This window comes from Pecten maximus, chromosome 1 (genome assembly GCF_902652985.1).
Source record: "Pecten maximus chromosome 1, xPecMax1.1, whole genome shotgun sequence".
In the NCBI taxonomy this organism is placed as follows: Eukaryota; Metazoa; Mollusca; class Bivalvia; order Pectinida; family Pectinidae; genus Pecten; species Pecten maximus.
This window is the reverse complement of record NC_047015.1, coordinates 32,530,242-32,554,537: the sequence shown is the minus strand read 5'-3', so window position 1 is coordinate 32,554,537 and position 24,296 is coordinate 32,530,242. Positions and strand designations below refer to the sequence as shown.

Below are 24,296 nucleotides of genomic sequence, written 5' to 3'. Positions count from 1 at the left end.
TGTAGGCTACTTCCCGCCATCATTGTTGATGTTTTCGGGATGGAGTCTGCTGTAAATGGCTTCCCGTCTGCATCAAATCCTGTTCTTGGTCTATAACAGAGACTCCAGGTCAGTCGGTCTCGTGACCGGGCTGTAGGGCGTGCTCCTGCATTTTCCCTTGTTCCAGGTAAGCAGAGATCTGTCACATGCATGTAGGAAACGGAACAGGTGGTACATGGAATCTTATATTTGTCCTCTTTCCTAGGTTTCTCATTTGGGGAAACCAAAAGTTCACATCAGCTCTTGCCAGGTTTGAAATGAAAACCGACTTACTCGGACCCTGATGTTAGGAATGCCCACAGTGGATCGTCTCGTTGTTTGTGCCTGATCTTTCTATCGCTACTTTATTACGGAAAGATAGTAATTAGAGTTGCATTAGTCACATTGGCCAAATAATGATCTAAGGTGTTGGGTTTCCTTATCTTTGTCTACGTGATCATTGATGACTTCGTTTGCACTGTTGGTGAAGGTTATTACCACGCCTAGTTTGTGCTGGAGATGGCCGTAGAACTCGAATGCTAAGTGCTGGTGCGATAGACGTTTATTTTCAGCGATCCGTTCAGATTCACATTTGCCTGTACATCCTACATCGGAAGATTGGCCTATCCTCTCCATGGCGAATTTGATTATGAATTCACTTTGCTAATCTGGTCTGTAATCATACTTCCGTTGTAGTGTTTTGAAACTAACTGAGTTTGATCAAATGTTGAAGGGTTGTTCGAACTAAATTAAATATTGCAATATGTTTCCGATGTGATTACATGTTAGCGTTTCAGTTATGTTTTAAGAAGTGGGGTTTGTTGTATAATTTGATTGTCTTAACAGTTATCTCCCTTGGCTTATCGCTTTGTGTCCTTGATTATGTAACGAGAACCCCGACGGATTTTATAATAAAAAGTATGGAGGAACACTAACATGAGTCGTTCCTAGATGCATAAACAAAACAGGGCTGTCATTTTTAAAACTAAATTTCAACTTAAGTTCTGCGACTTTTATTGAGCCGACATCTGTAAGGAGTCAAATTCAATCTCGTGCCCACAGATATTTGGGCCAATGGGCCTCTTGTTACAACAGCTCCCATTTCCATGAAAAGGTGAACGGTGATACAAACACGCATTGAAAATAGCGAGGCTAACGCCTGTATTTTATGCATTATTATGAAAATAATGAATTCCAGGTAACCAATACCATTGCTGTAAGTAACGATCTTTTTTTTTTTCAACAGATTTGGCACACCAATTTATGCCTTTCTATTTGAGATGTCTATTTTCTCGACCAAACTTTTGAATTGTCTTTTCAATTTTGTATTTCCAAATGATGTCCTTATTCATCTTATTTTGGTGATTTTTACTTTAATTGGTTTGGAGATAGAATGTCGGGCTTGTTATATTTGTGAAACGCTTTGAGACGGCTATGTTGCTGTGATATAGCGGTACATAAAACATCATTATCATTGTCATACTTCAGTATTTGCTCTTACTGTGGACTTAGATGAGACGAGGAAAATGTACGGTACATGGGAAAGGACACACCTAATCATAGATAACTACTAATATCGGTAAAATGATTTCACATTACATTTATTTGTCATATATCAAAACTACAAGAAAATCTAGCGATGTGACATGTAACAGGATGATAACATTTACAAACATAAAACATATAATAAGACATCCTTATTTACACCACAAAGGCTAATTATCTGTGATTTTTTTACATATCTGCGGACTAACATTCAATGATAAAACTCATTTTGACATTTTCGCTCATTTAGTTTGCAATGATGAAATATGAACCAGTGATAACAACAGTGACAAATAAAAAGAAGACGAAGTACATTTTATCAAAGATTTTCGCCGCCATGTGCCAAGTGATGAATTCCTGTGGTTTGTCGGGAATCATAGGCTCGTTGTCAATTGTAGGGTTTTCTTTCACTTGTGATACAGGTAGCATGTTAATTCTCTTTGAAAAGTCCTGATCCAAAAATTGTGTGCCCTTATTATCTAACCAATTGTATGGTTTACTGTCGGTTCCAGCAGGCCTGTCTAGTTGTTCGCTTGTGTTTACTTTTTTGCCTCTAAACACGTTTTGAGTGTAGAAGTACACTTTCTTTATCCATTCAGGAACTGGTTCATCGTCATCGTTTTTACTGTATATTCTTATTTGAAATATATTCACCGTTACTATGGTAACACTGATGCCAACCAATGAGAGTAGATAATAGGAAATGTAAGACATTGGTTGTGATGAAGCAGGCATCCTGTCACTCACCACCGTCATATACACAGTAAAGGCCAGTAACACTGTGATACTATACGAAGCCCTTTCTCCCGAGTTAAATGGCAGAATAAAAACGAATGGGTTCACAAGGGCCAACATGATGACAGGCATGACAACACTCACCAGGAAATTCATATGACGCCTCTCGAGAGTTATATAGAAATGCGCCATATCAAATGATCCCGACCAAAGTACTGTATGTGACGCTTTCACATCCCATTCACTATTCATATTAAAATAAGTAAACAGAAGAGTAGAAGAAGGTATCTTGAGCTTCACCTGTTGATTCGAGTATCCCCACGGGCTCAGTTGGAATGAACACGTTTGTTGGTCGAATGGGTATTTGTAAACATCTGGCGAACACGTTGCCATCAGCAGAGCACCGGGTATCCATGTCACATCACCGTTTGAAGTTACCAAGACTTTGAAATGTTTATTACTAATTGGAAGAAATGAATCTGCCGGGTTACATAAAAACATTTCCGGTAGCCATATTTTGTTCTGATGGAACGTTACCGACGTTGTACTTCCATACGAACTAGAATTCCATACCAAACTTTCGTCATTCCAGGAAATATACAAGATGACATTTATCGATATTGTTCCTGCTACTTCGTCAAAATCGTTAATGGAGATGACATCCATGTTGATGTTCACAGTAACGGCTTTTGATTGGTCCTCTACCGGTCGGAGGTCTATGGAATAATTTTGAAACAAATCTTGTAATAATAATGTAGTATTCCCCATTGTAGTCGTGTCGACAGCATTGCCACAAAGGACTATAAGTAAGAACGGGGAAAGGTACATCGTTAACCAACGCACACCTGTCTTACCACCCCGGTTTGCTGCAATGCCTCCCTCTTGTACATCTGATGGACTTAGTCACGGGCTACGTCTCTTGATACGAAACTGCGAGAAACACGATCGATCAAAGCAAATGTTCCTCTAAGTGGTGATTCAGCAAATATTTATCTCCTTTTTGTCTTATTAGCAAATATTTAGAGAATAGAGATCGTGTTCAGGTATTATTAGTAATGATATTGGATATGAAAATTTCACGTAATTGGAAGGATAATCAATTTAATGGGTACGATAGGCAAAAACTGGAATATCTGAAATCCATGTCGATAGACCAATTTGACAGTTAATGACAGAACCCGATCTTATAATGGTTTGGTGTTTTTGGATACTTGCTCATTTTTCGTTTCTTTTCACATGAACATAAATACAAAAGATATACATACTGTATATTCGATTTTCAAGAAAGGTGAATTGGGATACTGTAAAGCCTGACTTTACGAGACTGTATGGGACCAAGTCAAAGTGTCGGAAATGAGAGTGTGTTGGCAATAATAGTAGAACATATAACCGTTCTGGTGGATATGGTCCGAAGTGACAAAGTTAAAGTCTGTGATAGGTAAAGTCAGGTTTCATTGTACATGGTTTGAACGACTGAAGTTCAATATCTCTGTTGACTTTGGTGTGGATATCTTTCAACAGACTATTGACATACCCGTGGGGACAAATTCTGCCCTCCCTTTGTTTGCCAGTTCGGTTTTTGTTTTCAGAGGAGTGTAAATTGATTCATCTAAGAATATATCTGATCAGGTAACTGACATGATTTTCGAATTATTGACGTTTTATTTTAATTGTCTTAAAACTTGAAAATGCGTGAAGACATGAGATATATATTCCACTGCAGCAACACTCCTCGATCTTTGCTGGCAACTAAACTACAACTAACTGTATAATAAACGTAACTTTACGTATATATATATGGTAAATTCCCGATTTCCCAAAACACAATGTTTGCTTTGATTCGAAAATCATGGGTCTGGTTTTCTTAAACACGATTTTCAGGATGTATGCCGACTGCTGACTGAAAACAAACTTTCAGTGCACAGACATCATTTATTGGGAAAAAAATGTTTCCCCGTGCGATGAATGAAATGCGACATTTTCGATACTTTATATGCCTGAAGGTTCCTTTATCACCAATTCTCTTTTCATATTGAGATTCATCAGAATTTGACCTATATTTACAATGTGAATGTCATCGGTGAGGCAGAAGACGCATGCCTTCCGGAATGCATAATTCATTCTGCCATTTCCAAAGGTCTTCGTCTAAATCTATCATATTTTGCCTACGTTATATCGAGTTGGAATGACGGCTTAATAACACGTCAAAATTCTGTTTTCCTTTTTCAAATTTATAATAACATGTACATTGTGTGTATCTTAAGGCAATATATGAGTGAATAACACGGGTTAAAATACGAGTTCTTATTTGTCTGAATGCAAGAGCGACGGAACAGACAGCGATCGCATACGAGCGGTAGATCTTTTTTTCAACTTCGTTTATACTACGTGGACTAGAAAAGATGTTGGCATATTTATAACTTGTATGAACGCTTAATGATCTTTAAACATTGTTGAAAATGAAAACATTGTGCAATGTCACACTAACAGATATGGTCATCAACATAAAGTTTTCTGTAGAAGGACATTACAGGATTAAATAAGCGAGACAATCTCCGTCACAACAGGATCGGTTCTTTAATCACGTGTCTCTGCGTTTTTCGCCTTATATCATTGTAGACGACAGTCGTAGAGGCTGATCGTTTATTCTGTGCCTTGGCTGATCATAGACTCGGGGATAGTTGAGAAGTGATTGCAGGTGTATCGTAAATCTGACGTACGAATTGCAGGGGGTACGTGCGATGTTTTTTTGGGAATCGACATTTCACATGCAACGAACTATGCCCGTGGGAACCGTACTCCTGCGACTGTCTTGCAACCAGCGAACGCTAGCCGCACGACAAATGGATCTTGAAGAACTCTGCGATGTCGTTACGGTTGCTCCAGCGAATACACGTGGTCAAATCAGAGTAAAGGAGCGGTGCTGATAGATCAGACCTTGGATCGAGGAACTTGTGAAAATGCAAAAGGGAAGTTGTGGGTTTTTAATGCGCGTAAGCATATGACGCAACTTTAGTTAATGATGGATACAGGGAAACACAATGCCTCTATACTAGTATCCATACCTAGAATTACACTGTCAGGAGATTGTTTAAAATTATAATGTGCATTATATTTTAAATATATCACGGTTTAGATTCTACTCTGAGGACCTTTCTATGTAACTATTTAAGTGTAAGAAATGACATTAAAACGTTTCTTCTCTTTTTATACTGTGTTTCTCGTTTTCGGAAGACACTTAATTTTTCTACTCCAAGGCGGTCCACTGACGCGATATATATATAGTCCTCCGTTTCGTCGTGTTTTTTCTGCCTCGCTTACTCCTGTAATGACTTCTCTCTACCTCTGTCATCTTGTTAAATCGTTTCTGATTCGTATTGAGGAAAATTAACGATGACTTCAAATTCTTCTAATACTTTAAAATATTTCTTTGTTGGTGTCTTCGTTTCAAAGCGAACAAGAATAGGCCTGTTTCTATTGGCTGTGTCCCTGAACTCTGTTCTTTCCTGGTCGTATCGCTTCCCCTGGTCCTTCTTCATTTCATACACCGCATACTTCTAATAACTTTTCAATTAATTTGGTATCTTTTCCCATACGTTTCTTTCCATCATGATGGATTTGTTCCGGAACTCCAAAAAGAAGAATGTAGTTTCCTCTCTCTTTCATTTCTTTGAATTTAGAAACCATTTCTTCTCTAGTAGGTGTTGTTTTCTTAATTTCAGATTTCAAATTCATTATCACCTCTGTATTTAAAGCTGTTTTTCAACTGTTCAACATTATTTGATTGCATATCCCTTCTATTTGCTATTCAAACTGACAATGCGCATACTATAAACGACCGTGATCAAGAAACATTCATCTTTAACCTACCTTGTCACTCAATACGAATTGTACCATCCAAAACACAATAATCCTTGATAACATCGCCGAATTCGTCCTTCAAGACACCATTTTGAAAACAGCTCCCTTCAGCCTGTCCAGATTCTTTATTTACATACGGAATTGAAAGGTTGTGCGTTTATATAATCGACTGTCGCCAAGTGCAGTTTTTTGGGTCATCTCCGCATGCATTTTCACGTCTGTTGACAATTCGCATAATATCCCGAAAGCGCTTAGGCTATTTGGAGAGCTTCGTCTCACTTACGATATGTTTGAAGAGTTTCGTTTACTGAACGGTGATATAAAACTAATAATCATATATTAGTTTAAACGCGAGAGTCTCATGCACCGAATATGACAGCACACAAGAAATGCAAGCTATGTCAAGAATGTCCAGTCTGCAATCACATACATTAGTAGGTAAAGGCCTTTCATGCTTGAAAAAAAGGAAATGAATTTGCATACTCTTTTTTAAGGTAGAACAAAATGCTTCTTTTTATGACAAACTCTTATAAGGTTGCTGCAATCAGGTCAACAAGTAAGAAAAGTTCATCACGAATAATGCCACCTATATCTTTCTTTCTTCAGACCTGTTTATTCATTTTAACATATTTTTACAAATGTTGTCGTCAAATAGGAAGATCATACTTCAGACCTGTTTATTTATTAAACAGTCATTAGAGCGGAGGAGGACAGACATTTAAATTATTTCCATTTTGTTCATGTTTAACCATCAACTTTTCATTCTTTTCAGCTGTGTTGTTAAATACAATGAGTCCCACAATGTTAAATTTAATATTTCCAGACATTTTTTGAGTATAAACAGGGCTCGGGACTCGCATGTAGACTTGTCACTGTGTGATAATAGAAATATTGAGGATGAGTATCATTTTATTGTAAACAATTTCTTATTCAAATGTTTGAAAGGGTATTCTTTGCTTACTTGATTTCGACTGGTAAAATCTTTGTGTGAACAATGGCAAGGCGTTTAACGCATTGTAAAGTATTTCTTCGTTATACTGATTATCTATGTGATTCCACGCTACTGTATATCGTATATTATAATTATACAGGTTGTTGAAGAATTTTGAAGCATTAAGAGCTAACGCCAGAACACCCCCCCCCCCCCCCCCCCCCCCCCCCCCCAACAAACTTCAGGCTATTTTCAAGAAGCCTTCGAAAAATAAACTTCAAATTCTTTTAAACTAGTCAAGCAGTTGCACATGTTTTTTTTATTGAAGACGGGCATAACCATGCACAGTTATTACCCCGTTCAAGTTTTTAAATTGAAAAAGTGCAACCGATACTGTTTGTTCATGGCGAAGAAATTATCTATAACGTCCAGGTCCTGCATCGTTACATGCAATCTGTCGATTTCAACACGAAATTTTAACAACTACCGAAACTATGCAGTTGAAGAAAAGGAAAGGACGATCTTATTGCTGACATAAAACATTCTAATTGATTCGTTATCTCACAAATGACGTCCTAGCACCTAGAATAAAGTATGCCGAGATGACCCCAAAAAGTGCACATGGCGGCAGCCGATCAAATAACCGCATGACCTTTCGACCCTGAATGTAAAATTAAGAATCTGCAGAGGCTGAACACAGGTTTTTGCTTCTGGTTAGTATTAATAGATAAAATAGCCCCTACTCCTACTATATCAACAATTAAAGGTTGAGCTTCAATTCGTCTAAAATATCAAATGCACATAATTTCAGTAATGTACCTTGGATTAGAATCCTTAATATCAATGCACGTTATTCTTGTGTCTTGTGACAATGATTTAAAGATGAGAAGATGGATCAAAAGCGATCGGGAAAGCCGACGATGCATCGACTGTGGAATGGAAGTAGTCTGTATTTTTTAATGCGGTATGCAGGGAGGCAATCTGATTGGTCGAAAGCTTTATAAACAATACTAACTATAATTGTCGACCAATCAAGTTTACTTTCGTTCCACAGTCGATGTATCGTAGATCCTCGAGTGTTACACCTTGTTGATATAGTAGGAGTAGGGGCTAATATTTTTTTCTATCAAAACTAATCAGAAGCAGACGTATGTGGGCTGAGGGAGCAGTTTGAAACATGGTGTACTGAAGGACAAATTCGGCGATGTTTTCACGGATTATCGTATTTTAGATGTAACAATTAGTATTGAACGACAAGGTGGGTTTAAGATGAATGTTTCTTGATGACGGTCGTATATAGTGTGTTTTTAAGTCGATTGGAAGGAGTAGGGGTGCCGTTTCGCTTGTGACGGAGTTGAAATTATCACTTTTTCTGTGCAAGCGCCTGTGGTATGAAGCATGCGTTTTGATGGTGAGGAACGGCGTTGGTACTGAGTGTGGCATATCTTTGCGGGCATGGAGCGAGGTATACGAAGGAAAGTGAGGACATGTCGAGGGCGAATAGCTTCCTTCCTGCTGGTAATCTGAGGACTGGATGCGACCAAGTTACTGGCGTTCTGCGAGGAGCTCTTTCACATAAATAGTCTCCCCATCAGAGGAATCCCTTCAATTGTCATTTTGGTCTAGTATATAGAAGGCATCTATACTGAGTGGGTAGCAGGGCACACATAAAGGATCAATTGGGCATCATGCATGCACAATTTGAAATCATGCCGGTACAAGCGAGCTTGCAGCTGCATCGCATCAAAAGACGGAGAGAAGGGGGTCCAGGTCTTGGTATACCCGGGGTGGTTGAAGCCGGAGAGACGCAGACGATTTGGATTGTACGACCCGCTGGCAACTTCGACGTAGGTATCATGCAGCTGGCATGCAGGTAGCCAGCAGTGCCGTATGTTGTCCGGATCTAATACAGACCTGTCTGACAGCTCTCACATGTCCATCACGCGTCTGACAAGCAGGTCACACGAGGCACCCGGAACTTCCGGAAGTACCATGCAGTTAATACTCACCAAGTCTGTGTTGCCTGCCCAGAACGATGTGATACCGTATAGCGGGAACTTTTAGCGGGGCTTTAATTTGGCGGGTCCGTATAAAGATCGCCAAAATTTAACCCGTCAAATTTTAACACCGCCAAATAAAAAGACGCGAAAATTTCAATTTCCCAAATAGTTTCCTTTCCGACCGCCATTTACCTTTGATAACTCAAGAGAGTAACGACTTGTGCGTAACGTTGGTTGTTGCCTGGCAATTGTCAGCCAAAATGCCGATAGGTACATGTAATACGAATAGTTAGTGAACAACTACTCACGATATATGTATAGCAATACAAGTATGACATATATCGCATCATAATAATTTTTTTGTGAAAACAAAGCCATCTACCCATACCATTCAATGAACGGATGTTAACACTTTACCTGTAGTCTCATTGTTTAACTTACCTGTATACATATACACATCATACAATAGATGACCATGGCAATATCTTACGGTTGATTACATTCCCTTTGTCTGTTGCTTGTACATATACTCATATGTATGTTTTCGTCTGAATTTATTTGGTAATAGTTTCCGGTTTCGAGACAGAGGATCGATAATACACAACACACTTAATCAACATGAATTGAATGTATGGACATAACATAATTAGATTGTATCTCTATATATCAGTAGGTAATATATATGCTCAACGTCAAATTAAAACCCTAGATTTAAGGGAAATCGCTAAATTTTAATTCGCCAAAATTTAACTTTCAGTTTTCATGACCAAATCGCCAAATTTTATGACCGCTAAAATTTCCCTCTATACGGTATAGCCTTAAAATTCCGTGATACTTTCCTCATTTGTCTAAATCAATGACGTTTCCTTAACTGATATCATGATTTGGTTTGGTTTATTTTATTTAACGTCCTATTAGCAGCCAGGGTCATATGGAGACTGTTTTAATTAATTTATGATAATTATACATCAACACCCTGATATTAAGGAAGCTATGCTTTCGGTCGTACCTTTAACTGGTGAAAAAATAACCTCTGCGACATCATAACTTTCAGATGTCATTTTTCCTTGACAAAAACAGTTATAAAAGACACATGTAATACTTGAGTATCTGATTCTAACGGAATCGTCATTTATTAGTACAATGTATATCAAATTATATAAAAGTAAAACTCATTAATTTCATTGATATTCATGGAATTCTACTGGAACAAACATTCAACACATTATGCACAAATAATCAGAATAACCACCGTCACATCGGTTATCGCTTTAAAAGTCACCATATACTAAGATGGAAACGAAATACCAAGTCATTTGGTGTGAAAAAGAATGTTTAGCTACAAATATTTCTAGTAAATGTGTTCGCATTCTAAAGTTTCTGTCCGTTTTCTACTGGATGAACTGATGATACTCATGATCCACAAGGAGGCTATACGTGTTCTCTCTAACGCGAACTCACCTGAATGTTAGATTAGTCATTTTGACCGTGATGGCCGATTCAATTGACACTAACATTGATAAAATATGAAACGGTGGTAATGATGATGAGGAATAGAAACAGAGAGAAGTAAAACTTATCAACGATCTTCGCCGCCATGTGCCACGTGACTATTTCTAGGTTCTCTGGGAGGGATCATTGGTATGCTGTAAGTGATAGAAGTAGGTTCCTCTTTCACTTGCGACTCATGTAAGTTACCAGTGTAAAATAACTCATTTGCTCCTTTTGAAGAATCCAGAGCCTTTACTTGCGTTCCCACGTTGTCTACGTAGTTGCTACTGTCGGTTCCAGCAAATCTTTGTAGTTGTTCATTATTGTTTACTTTTTTGCGTCTAAACACGTTTTGAGTGTAGAAGTACACTTTCTTTATCCATTCAGGAACTGGTTCATCCTCATCGTGTCTACTGTATGTTCTTATTTGAAATATATTCACCGTTACTATAACGACGCTAATGCCAACCAATGAAAGTAGATAAAAGGAAATGTAAGACATTGGTTGTGATGAAGCAGGCATCCTGTCACTCACCACCGTCATATACACAGTAAAGGCCAGTAACACTGTGATACTATACGAAGCCCTTTCTCCCGAGTTAAATGGCAGGATAAAAACGAACAGGTTCACAAAAGCCAACATGATGACAGGTATGACAACACTCACCAGAAAATTCATATGACGTCTCTTGATAACAATATGATATTGCCCTACGTCAAATGATCTCGACCAAAGAAATGTTCGTGACGCTTTCACATCCCATTCACTATTCATATGAAAATAAGTGAACAGAATAGTAGAAGAAGGTATCTTGAGCTTCACCTGCTGGTTGGAGTATCCCCACGGGCTTAGTTGTAGTGTACATGTTTGTTGATCGAATGGATATCTGTATACATCTGGTGTACATGTCGCCGTCAACAAAGTACCGGGTGTCCATGTAACATCACCATTTGCCATTAACAGTACATTGAAATTTTCGCCAGTAATTGGCCGAAAAGCATCCGCTGGATTGCACAAAAACATTTCTGGGACCCATACTATGCTCTGTGGCAACGTTAATGACTTCGTTTTCCCGTACGAGGTGGAATTCCAAACCAAACTTTCATCATTCCAGGAAATATACAAGATGGCAACCACCGATATCGATCCTGCTACTTCGTCAAAGTCGTTGATGGAGACAATATCGAGGTCGATGTTTACAGTTACGGGTTTTGACTGGTCTTCTACTGGTCGGATGTCTTTGGAATAATTTTGAAACAAATCTTGTAATAATAATTTACTGTTCTTCATTGTAGTCGCCTCTACAACGTTACTGATTAGAACTATGGTAAACACGATAAATACGAACAAATCCATCCTCTGCCAATACAGGTGTGGTCGACTCCTACACTAAAGTAGTTGGATATCCCTTTCACCTTAAGAGTGGTTATAAAAAGAATAATCCTTGCTACCCGAATCTATCCTTTCTATCATATGTTTGTAATAAGATCAATTATTGGCAAATAAAACAAGTGGAAATTTCACCAATATTTACCCAATATATGATAAGTGTTTCAGTATAAATGTATGAAATGTACACAGATGACAACAATTGGAACTCATAGTCGATATAATGACAATGGAGAAACAAAGTGGGGTTCAAAACCTTGGTCTATTTGGACATTAACTTTATACTTTTGCTATATGATAATGCATTAAGTCTTATATAACGACATCGAGCGTTCTTGTTTTCCACCCTAAACGCCTCAATGACTCATAATTGAGTTTCTTTGTAGTTGATGAAATATGATTTAAAGAAAAGGGAATGATAGCTGTTAAAATTATTGAAATTATGTTAGAAAGAATGGTACAATTTTCTTTTGTTTCAGGTTGTTCGTACAATTGATATAAATCAACATTTCTCCAGGCATTCCACAAATATGAAAGAGTTAGAAATTATCGAAAAGCATGCAGAAACAAGTAGAATTGCAGGCATCAATACCAATTCTAGTAATTTGTGAATGTAAACAATAAAAACATTCGAACGAACAATTGTACGTTACCGTAGCCTGATTAACAATCTATGTTCAAGCCCATTTCCTTGTTACTACATTTCTGGAAAAGAAATATCACACATGCATTCATTTAGTTTCATTCAATTCGTGTTTTCTTTCATGCAATGCAACCAAGAAATATTCTAATCGAATTTTGATTGAGAGTTAGATACAGTAGAACCAAATAGAAAACAAATATTCGATATCATATCTACCTGTTGGAATTCCTATTATACTTCATATCTCTTAGTTATTTCGTCATGTGATCATGTTAGATATATTTGCCCTTGAAGCATTATCACGTTATAACCTATTTGAAGCTATAGGGTACACTGCTAAGTCATAATCGTTAAAAGAACCATGTTTTCGCCTTACCATATTATCTTTTATAAGTAGATGTGGAAACCCAATGTTCTCTTTCTGGTTCAGTGTGTACTCAGTGTGAACGTTTGGCTCTGGATAGAAAGGAAAAAGTGGCTCACCAATGCTCACCACTTTTGTCTTTTCTACTTCTTGCCAAAAATACATGAAGCTTATATCTTGAGACATTAACCATGTATTCTCTATATATTTGGACTTTCTTACTTACAAGGACATGCCAACAAGGCCGGGAAATCTGCATCAAGCATAACATCGCTCCTAAAGAGACCAAGGGGACACGTCCAACCCAGTCAGAAGGTAAAATGTCTTATACCAGGCATGATTTTACATGGGATGAATAGAGGGTAAAGGTTCTGATCTGTATTGATCATCGTTTTAACAATACTACAGTTTTAAGTAAAACACATATCTCTCATCCTGCAGAATACGAAACATATGCTAAACTTTTGTCTGCCAGCAGCCGACATCTATCGCGGAAATTGTGACACTGAAGCCACTTATTTGGTAGTGATGTGGGTTAAATGGTAGGGATGTACGTAATTCTGGTATTGATGTTGGCTATTTGATAGGGATGTGGGTTATTTGATAGGGATATGGGTTATTTGGTAGTGATGTGAGTTATTTGGTAGTGATGTTGGTTATTTGGTAGTGATGTGCGTAATTCTGGTAGTGCTGTGGGTTATTTGTAAGTGATGTGGGTTAGTTGATAGGGATGTGGGTTATTTGATAGGTATGTGGGTTATTTGGTAGTGATGTGATTTATTTGTTAGTGATGCGAGTTATTTGGTAGTGATGTGAGTTATTTGGTAGTGATACGGGTTATTTAGTAGTGATGTGAGTTATTTGGTAGTGATATGGGTTATTTGGTAGTGATGTGAGATATCTGGTAGTGATACGGGTTACTTTTATTTATTTCATGTCCATCTTCATTCCTATTGACGTTTCGTTGAATTTTTTTCTGACGATATTATGCCCAGTAATATGAATAAAAACCCGCAATTCTACATCGAATTCAATAAAGCGATGAAAAAATATGAACATGAAATATATTTGCATGGAGACAACATAAGAAGCACTGGGTAATGGTCTTCTGCTTCATCAACAACACCCTCTTTTGAAATTGAAGTAAGCACATTTATCATACTGCTTAGTTGTAAACCGTCTCTTTTAGTTTACCACATGATCTCGTTAACTTTCATATTTTGGCAACAGAATAACTAAACAGTACTGCTTTCGTTTTCATATTGCCTTGTTTAAGTACATGTTCTGGCACTGACTTCCAAGTACTTAGCATACAAAGGATTTGTAATGAACAATGTACATAGAAACTAGAGATAATTGACATGGTCATTAGATGATGAAAGTAGACAATAAGGACGCTGGACATAGGCTTTAATGTGTTATTATTTACCAAAGAAACACAAAAGACACTATGTAAATAGCCACTTTAATGTGATAGCAAAGCGTTAGGTGATTTACCAGTAATTGGCTATTACGTTTCTCTATTATTATCATATGGTGTTTGATGTCTGATTGTTGTCCCCTATGTATTTCATACCGATATATACTTATCATGTATATTGTCCATTATTGCCGATCATTACTGTTCTGGGGACGTTAAGTGTACATACGTCATTAGAATATTGGTCAGACACTTTTACATGGTATCTAATTACTTGTTCAATAAACTAACTTTTACGGTAAATATTGGTGGATTTTTCACCCAAGGAGATTATTATTTCATTACCCGATCAATACTCCCTCTCCAAACACGTGATATAAGGATGGGTTCTGATGATGGTTGAATTAAGACGCTATTTACAACCCAGCACGCAAGGTGCCAGTTGTGAAAAATATATACTTTTTGTATTTCTTGACTACTCCTGTGGTTTTGGTAAAATGGATATATTCCCCTTGCTTATCACAGTTCTAAGTAGCATAGTTGTCGAAGCGACTACAATAGAGAAGAGTAAATTATTATTACAAGATTTGTTTCAAAATTATTCCAAAGACATCCGACCAGTAGAAGACCAGTCAAAACCCATAACTGTAAACATCGACCTCGATATTGTCTCCATCAATGACTTTGATGATGTTGCAGGAACGATATCGATGGTTGTCATCTTGTATATTTCCTGGAATGATGAAAGTTTGGTGTGGAATTCCACCTCGTTCGGGAATACAACATCACTGACGTTTCCACAGAGCAAATTATGGATACCAGAAATGTTTTTATGTAACCCAGCAGATTCTCTTCAACCAATTAGCAATAAACATTTCAAAGTCTCATTATCTTCAAATGGTGATGTTACATGGACACCAGGTGCTTTGTTGACGGCCACTTGTACACCAAATGTATACAGATATCCATTCGATCAACAAACATGTCAACTACAACTAAGCCCGTGGGGATACTCGAGTCAACAGGTGAAGCTCAAGATACCTTCTTCTACTATTCTGTTCAATTATTTTCATATGAATAGTGAATGGGATGTGAAAGCGTCACTAACATATCTTTGGTCGGGATCATTTGATATTGCGGAGTTCTTTATAACCATCGAAAGACGTCATATGAATTTTCTGGTGAGTGTTGTGATACCTGTCATTATGCTGGCTTTTGTGAACCTGTTCGTTTTTCTCCTGCCATTTAACTCCGGAGAAAGGGCTTCGTATAGTATCACAGTGTTACTAGCCTTTACTGTGTATATGACTGTGGTGAGTGACAGGATGCCTGCTTCATCACAACCAATGTCTTATATTTCCTATTATCTACTTTCATTGGTTGGCATCAGCGTCGTCATAGTAACGGTGAATATATTTCAAATAAGAACATACAGTAAACACGATGAGGATGAACCAGTTCCTGAATGGGTACGGACATTGTACTTGTACACTCAAAACATATTCAGGCGCAAAAAAGTAAACACTAGCGAACGACTACACAGACCTGATGGAAGCGACAGTAAAACAAACAATGGATTAGATAACAACCATATACTTGATGTGGATTCTTCAAAACGGAATCATGACCTATTTTACACTAGTATACTACCTATGTCACAAGGTCAAGAGAAACCTACCACTGACAACGTACCCATGATTCCTGATCATCAACCGGAAGTAGTTACCTGGCACATGGCGGCGAAGATCGTTGATACGTTGTTGTTCTTTCTTTTCTTTTCTTTCACCATCGCTACCACCGTTTCATATTTCATCTGCGCCAATGTAAATTGAAGTGAAGCGTTACACTATAAAGTGTTCACATTACATTGGAAAGTGTTAGATAATTAAAGCAATCGGCGTATGCGGATCACAATTACCATTGGGACATCAACTCGAGAAATTTTATCATTTGAGTCAATATCAAAGTGTTACCATTCCATTGGATATATTATAGCTTGATATTCTATTGATGAATCAATTAACACAGCAGTCATTATTTCGGTACACTTTGCAGAATGTTTGTTATTTTTCTTCCTGTTGTTGTTTAAGATTATATAATGCACACCTTTTCTAATATCAGATCTGATTCTTTATCATAAAAAATCAACGAATGTCATGACGCCATAGTTTTTGTGAGTCGTGGTTAATTTTTCTGGTAAAATATGGTGTCGATAGAGATATTGCTGCAATATTATCGTACCAGTTAATCAGTTGGGTTTCTATATTTTCGCCTAACGGTATTATGCATTGTTCAATCCTGGACTGTTTGAAGGCGGTGTTAAAGCCGAAATTTGGAACTTTTTCTGATATGCATTCCATATCAGATGGAATGATCATTATTTATACTTAATTCATTAGCAAATTCACATAAGAAAGGAGTGTCTCGCTAATGTCGACTCTTCGTGACATTTTCGTTAGCTAACTTCATTGTCCTGTTGAGACGTAGAGCAGATGAGAAAGTTTGCTGCGTCCTCGCGATTCGGTTGTTACAGCATTGCTTTGTGGTAGGTAAGGCTGGAAGAACCGACAACCGTATTTCCGTATTAGAAGAACTGTGGTTTATTAACCACAACAGTGGTTGTGTGGAGTGTTGATAACGTTATATCATCTGGCCATATCTATCTCAAAAGTATTCCCCGAAGGTCGACAAACAGGAACAATCGAACCAATTCATCTGATAGTATTTGACATAGAAATAGAGAATACATGGTCAGTGTCTTAAAATATAAGCTGTATTTTGGCGAGGGTAAAGAAAGACAAGAAGTGGCGAGCCTTGGCGAGCCACTTTTGTCTTTCTGCCCCGAGCCAAAAATACAGCTTACATTTTAAGACACTGACCATGTATTCTATTTATCCTGCAACAGTCATTAAAATAATCATCAAAAATAATCATTTTTAAGTGAAACGGTGTCAAAAAAGACAGAAATATGTTCGCCTTTTAAACGTAGTTTCACTTTGAAGTAGGTCAGTCGAACTGACGCACGTGCTAAGATTCCAAAATACAGCTGTTTTCCGTCACTGCCGTATACAGCAAAAATATATACGGTGGGTGTATTCCGACAATGCGGTGGCAGTTGCAGGATAAAAGATACTAATATATTAGAGTTCAAATGAAGTGGAAACCTGTCGATTACATGTCAATGCAATGAACACAAATATGTCGTCATTTTTAATTATTATGAAGCCATACCTCACCCTTCCTGAACACCTGGTATCGATGGAAATATACATATATTGCATATGTATGGTGGTTCCGATGTCATTACCTCATTAGATTCACATGCTTGATTCAAGTTAACAAAACTTGATTGATTTTTTCATATCATTTGGTTTGGAATGTTAGACCTATGTTACAAATATTTACATGTATGCATTCTGCAGTATATATCGGAAAAGGCAAATGGAGGTCATCACAAATGTTTTCATAAATCGAACATACATTTTTATTGGGGTTACCGATATTTTGTCAAATACATTGTATTTTAATTTATTTCTTTTTGAAATGATTGATTCTTAATGCTACTAAATTGGTAATTACTCTGCCGTACACTGTCTCCTAATATGAGTTTGCGGTAACATGTAATTGTTTGTTCCTAGGATGAAAGACTTTCTCGAAGATTGATTTTGGTATTACTTTTCTAATATGATATAGATGAAATTATTGTGGAGTACGATGGTTACATTATGTTGAAATTAGTTTCTTGCTTCTACTTTGTTTTGTTTGTATCCCTATTTTAAAATAATTGCTGGACTAATTAATACATACTTAGCTGATATCGAATAATATTGCCAAGATATATGAGTACAGCAAAAAGAAAAAATCGATGCAAATGGCTATGCATAGATTTGTTTTATATATTATGATTTTTTATTTTAAGGTAATATTAAAAAAGGGTATAAAACGGATAGATGTATGAGAAGCTTACCGTGTGGAAACTTGACAATTATGACTCCAGCTAAAATGGAAGACAGAAAACATTATAACATATTGAGTTTGTTATATCTTATTGTCGGTGGTCTTTGTCGTAGATATAATGTTTCTGTTTAGTGCTATAGAGTTATATTTCAGATGTTAGTGGAATTCTTGTCTGGTATTTTTAGAGTATCCATATAATAAATTTTCATCAGTGGGTAACTTATTGGTTTACATTTATCTATTGGCTAGATCCAGGAGATAGTTTTCATATTTTGTCCTCGTTATTAGGGTTACAATTTACAGTTGATATGTTTATATGTCGATGTTCTTTGTTGTTATTGTTTGAGACTATTTACTGTACCTGTCTGTGGAACAACTAATTCATAGCAAACTGGTATTAAAATATTGTTCGTGTAACTTATCCTAAACTTCCAAAAGTGCAGTAAAATATAGTTACAAATGAACATGTTTTTTCTTTTTGTTTTAACGGCACGTTATTCCAAAGGAGCGGGAACATACAGCGTTACAATAGTAAAAATAGAAATTCAGTTTTGCTATCAGGTACTTATTTTGAAAGCTATGTTTTTTTTTTATTAAATTATATTAAGATTCAATCCTAAACAACACCCTAGTTGTCCGTGTTTATCAGAAGTATCTATTCGAGTAACGAATCAATTGGAGTGTAGGTATACCTGTTAAACATTGCATTATGTCTATGACCTGGCATCTTGCCAGCTAGCAGAGTTGAATATTTAGAACATAAACCATACGCAAGTGATCCCTCTTTGCAGGCTTTATCAAAGTGTGCACAGAACGTTGATGAGCAGGAAACTGTGGATGTTTAAAAGGTAATCAAAACAGCGTTAAATGTAAGATATGATATAATCGATTTATGAAGTTATTTATGAGACAATTGATATTCTAACAGGCCGATTGACATTTGTAAACACGACCAGATATGAGAGATTCTATATCGAAGACCATTGGTAGTATAAGTAGTGAAAATTGAGAGTTATTGTTGGTGATATATTTGCAAGGAAGGGTTCATCAGGATTTATACATGCATTGATATCAAAGGGAAACACTCGTTGGGTTATTAGAAAAAAACCGGAAGTAAATAGGATATATATTTGTAAACAAAGAGAGATAATTCACAGCACGCATGGTGTTGTTTATTCAAGCTCTACCCAGAGTTGTCGCTTCTTACACTCACAGTCACCATCTAATCTTTTACAGTTCTAAGTTGTCTTATCATGTTTACTCTTTAGCTTTTTATGGTATATCATTTTTATTTATCCAATTATCCAATCCATCACTTGACGATAAATGCCGATGGTAGCAATACCACCTCAAAGCACACTAACAATACATGTAAATAGCAACGTCTACTTTATAATAATAAAATATTATTTACAAGCTTATTTATTTTAGATACAAAAAAGTTCAGGTTTGTTAATATATTTGTTAAGATTGTGTTAATCAAAATACCTGTAGTATTTTAAGCGCTTAAATGTGCTTCACTATATTTATATATAGTCATTTTTGGCTGACTAATTTTTCTTCCGCTCACCTTTGCTGATATATTTCATACATATAATTCTACGAATTGTAATTATTAATTGGAATTTTTCAATTAGCAAAATCAACATAAAGAATGTGAGCCAATAAATCACCACACATATTTTTTTCTGGTTTTTATTTGATACACACGTTTATAATGAAACTGAGCTCTACAGCACGGAAGTAATATGTAAATTAAATGTAAATGGTAATATGAATGGGAGGAAGATCAGCACTCGGATGGAAAATGTCAATCAAACAAAGTACTTCAATGTATATTTACAGCGGAGGCCAATATGATATTATGATAAATGGTCATGCGATCATCAGTCACTTGTGTTCATCAGTCACAAATGTTGCCCCGTACGCATATCACACTGGGATGTATATACATTAAACCGGTGGGTGTATCTAATCCTATTATGAAAAAATAGTTGTTTTGAAGGATTCATAATTGTCAATATTCGAAGATTTATTATTATCATTATTTTCTTCTTGAAAGATTTTTTAAGATAAGCATAATAATATATACACGTATACTGTGTATCCAAGAAGAGACCGATTCGCAATTTGCTTATATTACTGAATTCAGACACAACTACACACATACCTTACATCCGTTATCAAGTATCGTATGCATTCGTACAAAGGCAATTTTTAGTTAATTCACACATACATGCATTATTTAGCTTCAGTAATAACATATTAATCAATATGTATTATTAATCGTTTATGCATTATATATACAGTGTACATACAGTATTAATTATCATGTTACATTCATGTACATTCAACAAATACATAAGTAAATAATTCGAATAAACGTGACAAATAAAGAGTACAAGTAAAACAATGAACATAAAGAGAAAGAATAACTTTCAGTACATTAAAAGGTAAAAAGATTGTGTAACCCTATCTCATTAAGGGAGTTTTCGAAGATGTATTGAATAAGATTTGATACTTGGCAGTAATAATTTAATCAAGTTAATATCATAGTCCTTTTCATAATTTCCGACAGAATACTTTATAAATACTTATAAATACTAATTAATTCAATTTTATAGATTATTTATTAAATCAATATATAAAAATGTGTTATTCTCTAGTAAAGCACATGCAAGAGGTATCGTGAAAACATCCTTATCTTCTGATAATAACATTATATATATCAAATAAAGTATTTATTTCTCCCTAAAACTGTCACAGCCCAATAATTTATAGTACACACAATTTCTCAAGGGTTTCAGCATATCAGGCATTTTTGAACAATACATATACAAGTTATCTGCCAATAAGCTATCGTCTAATAATATATAAAATACATGTTAATAAAATTAGAACGAGACATATATGTAAATGTGCAAAAAAGAAACATTTGATTTAATATAATCTTTAAAAAGGTTTGATAGCTACATTCTTATTTTCCTACAGGCAAATGACTGCAAATTCGATCCAGCCCATAATATTCCTGTCTCATGGGGCTGGTCCTTCGTTTTATATGGATGCCGAACAGGCACCGATGTTCAAAGGTTTAGACAAAAATTCCAAAGCAGCAAGAGTTTTGAAAAGCTTTGTGTCTGACAATCATATCAAACCTCCCAGAGCCCTTGTTGTGTTGAGTGCACATTGGCAGGAAGAGACCTGTTGTATCAACACAAATGACAAGCACTCCCTGTTATACGACTATGGCGGGTTCCCACCAGAGACCTACACACTTGAGTGGCCAGTAACTGGGGATCTGGATGTTGCCAGGAGGGTCAAGGAATTACTAGAGGCAGGAGGAATCGAGTGTAAGGAGGAGAAGAAGCGGGGATTGGATCATGGTGTGTTCGTACCCTTAAAACTAGTGTTCCCGGCGGCTGATATTCCAGGTACGTTATCGAGGGTAATATATCCATTTACTAAGTAATCAATGTTAAAACACAGTTTTGAAGAAAATGGGGACGCAATAATATCATTTTTGAACAACATTTACTTATATTGTTTGATTTAATTGAGAAAACGAAAACAAATTCTGTTTGATTTTGTTCCCTGGATTTTAACTGGATCTATGTAGTCACTAATTTAACCATCTCAGTGTTTTTCAAAAGTATTGCAGCAAACTTAACTTTTGCCGACCTACCTGTTTAGCGTGAAGACACAGGTTCACCATCAAACTGAGGCTAAGCGGCAAGGAGTTACAAAAGTTATTTCATATGTTCTCTAATATCATCCGATCACTGGATTTTACCCCTACTAAGTCTTTAATCAAAATAATAATTATAATTCAAGTCACTGTTATATGAAAGTAGTTATTGAGAAATCTTGTATGAAGATACATGAAAGGACGCGATTGGAGGAACAAACATTGGTATGAGAAAAATGACCCTACACAACCCAATGTACTGTTGGAATGATAATATGTGACATAGGGGAAACTACTTATTTTTATTCTGCATAAACTCCCAAGTCCAATTACCACTTGCTGCTATCATTTACTCCATTCTTACATAGATGTAATGTTAAGTAAGTCTACCATACGCTGTGCCTAAAACACTATCAACCGTACCCAAGACAGCTTAACAGTATCGAGCAAAAACTGGAATCAATCCATCTTTTGAACATATATAAGAGATATATCGACTTATTTTCCATTTCCTCATATATACAATGTTTCAGGACCACTTCATATTTGAATACAAATTTTCTTTTTTTAATTATTTAAAACGTCACTTTAATAAGTCTTAAATGAACCAAATTGTTTTGTTATTATGTCGGTATGTTGTTCTTATGAACCTCCTGGTTCTAACAGTGAATTTGTTTCAGTTGAGTGAATGTTTAGACATGGGAGAGCACTCTGATGATCTGGCGATTTTGTATTAACTCAATGCTAAATCATCCACACAAAATCGAATGTGTTAATTAACGGGTAGCATATATTTTAAAGAAAGATAACGTTATCAATTTCCCGAAAAATTATACAAGCGAAAAATGCTTAAAATATTATTAATGAAGATTTGAAATGTCAAATGACAATTTTTTTTATTGATTTCTTTTACTAGTGATACAAGTGTCGCTCCTTAATAGCCTGGACATGAGTGAACACCTGAAGATTGGAGAGGCATTGTCGGACCTATGTAAGGAAAATGTACTGGTGATAGGAAGCGGATTTGCTACACACGGGGGATTGTCTCCCGAGGGGTTAATGTGGGCAGAGCCGTTCAAGGAATGGATTCATAATGTGTTGTCTAACTCAAAATACAGCGCTAGTGAGAGAAAAACTAAGTTTCTGGAATATAAAAAAGTGAAGACATTTTCGAAGGCACATCCTACCAGTGAACATTTCATCCCCATCGCCATATGTTGTGCAGCAAGTGGATATCAGGCAGCAGAAATTCTTTTTTCGGAATTTTCTGTAGGATGTTTGTTGAATGATCAATACAGATTTCCAGCAGCAAAATAGGTCTAAAGCTTGTGTTATCATACACTATTCATGCCATTTAATAGCATTCCTAATTCATTGTCATATTGCTTTCTTCAAAATAATCTAACTTTGATAACATTATTTACTCCATAAACCCCCTCCCTACTTTATCAAAATGGATGCAGAGACAAACCATAAAATCATGACTGGTGTTAAAGTTTAAACATTATTCAATATTGTATCTGATTTTGGCTATTTTGGTTAATAATTAAGACTATCATTTCTCATATGATGCAAAGCCCATTGAAATTTCATTTTAAGCTTTAAAAAGCTATTCATTACTCAAACATTTTATTTCATTTGCCATATATTCCAATTTCTACTCAAGTTGGACTCAATGAAACTATCAAACTTAATCTGTTTCATTTGCTCATGAATTTGACCAGATTAACACTGATCAGTGCGTATGAATACATGGTTAAAATCCTTCCGCGGAACGATTTCACTATTTCCACATTGTTGTTATAAACATGGAATAATTATTAAAATTATCAAATTTATAATGTATTCTTGTATTTTATAAAAGACCAGAGATGCTAAATACTTCTATTTTGACAAAATAATGCTGTTTTTAATCCTAATATTGCGGACTATTTTACTCGACCGACTAGACTCCTCGGGCTTTTCCCCATTTGGACTTGCATAAGCTTCGAGACATTAATATCTAGACCGACTTTTTATTCGAAAAAAAAAAAAACAATTGAAATATAAGGATTGAACCTTGATTTGGTCGATTTCATGGGGTCATGAATTGAGTTGCTCTTGAGACAAATTCAAAATGAACTTGCTTTGCAGTTCATTAAATTTGTCTCAAAAGCAATTCAATTCATGACCCCATGAAATCGACCAAATCAAGATTCAATCCTTAGATATTGGTTACAATGTATGATATACATGAAACCGTATCGAAATGTGCTG

The 24,296-nt window shown here is 36.1% G+C and overlaps 4 protein-coding genes across 5 annotated transcripts; 2 read left to right on the top strand and 2 right to left on the bottom strand.

Annotated features, from left to right (window-relative positions):
- Positions 1–1,603: 1,603 nt before the first annotated feature.
- On the bottom strand, positions 1,604–3,179 carry LOC117330729 (acetylcholine receptor subunit alpha-like). Its single transcript, XM_033889184.1, has one exon. The coding sequence runs from the start codon at positions 3,124–3,126 to the stop codon at positions 1,810–1,812; it is 1,317 nt and encodes a 438-aa protein (XP_033745075.1). The 5' UTR covers positions 3,127–3,179; the 3' UTR covers positions 1,604–1,809.
- A 7,062-nt stretch (positions 3,180–10,241) lies between these two features.
- LOC117330718 (acetylcholine receptor subunit alpha-like) lies at positions 10,242–11,918 on the bottom strand. Its single transcript, XM_033889173.1, has one exon. The coding sequence runs from the start codon at positions 11,870–11,872 to the stop codon at positions 10,670–10,672; it is 1,203 nt and encodes a 400-aa protein (XP_033745064.1). The 5' UTR covers positions 11,873–11,918; the 3' UTR covers positions 10,242–10,669.
- Positions 11,919–14,823: 2,905 nt separating this feature from the next.
- LOC117330707 (neuronal acetylcholine receptor subunit alpha-6-like) lies at positions 14,824–17,204 on the top strand. The gene has a single exon (XM_033889163.1). The coding sequence runs from the start codon at positions 14,896–14,898 to the stop codon at positions 16,228–16,230; it is 1,335 nt and encodes a 444-aa protein (XP_033745054.1). The 5' UTR covers positions 14,824–14,895; the 3' UTR covers positions 16,231–17,204.
- Positions 17,205–17,433: 229 nt separating this feature from the next.
- LOC117330695 (4,5-DOPA dioxygenase extradiol-like) lies at positions 17,434–23,868 on the top strand. Of its 2 annotated transcripts, XM_033889152.1 has the most exons (4): positions 17,434–18,916; positions 19,147–19,203; positions 21,347–21,786; positions 22,957–23,868. In XM_033889152.1, the coding sequence occupies exons 2-4, from the start codon at positions 19,175–19,177 to the stop codon at positions 23,355–23,357; spliced, it is 870 nt and encodes a 289-aa protein (XP_033745043.1). In that variant the 5' UTR covers positions 17,434–18,916; positions 19,147–19,174; the 3' UTR covers positions 23,358–23,868. The 2 variants fall into 2 exon arrangements, with proteins under 2 accessions (XP_033745043.1, XP_033745035.1); XM_033889144.1 differs by lacking the exon at positions 17,434–18,916 and having other exon boundaries at positions 18,949–19,203.
- The last annotated feature ends 428 nt before the right edge of the window (positions 23,869–24,296 follow it).

Bases quoted from the DNA above. Each gene is read 5' to 3' on its own strand.
- LOC117330729 (XM_033889184.1), bottom strand. From the start codon at position 3,126: ATGTACCTTTCCCCGTTCTTACTTATAGTCCTTTGTGGCAATGCTGTC.
- LOC117330718 (XM_033889173.1), bottom strand. From the start codon at position 11,872: ATGAAGAACAGTAAATTATTATTACAAGATTTGTTTCAAAATTATTCC.
- LOC117330707 (XM_033889163.1), top strand. From the start codon at position 14,896: ATGGATATATTCCCCTTGCTTATCACAGTTCTAAGTAGCATAGTTGTC.
- LOC117330695 (XM_033889152.1), top strand. From the start codon at position 19,175: ATGAGCAGGAAACTGTGGATGTTTAAAAG. The intron at 19,204-21,346 runs GTAATCAAAACA...ATTTTCCTACAG, and splicing joins AAACTGTGGATGTTTAAAAG to GCAAATGACTGCAAATTCGA. The intron at 21,787-22,956 runs GTACGTTATCGA...TTCTTTTACTAG, and splicing joins CCCGGCGGCTGATATTCCAG to TGATACAAGTGTCGCTCCTT.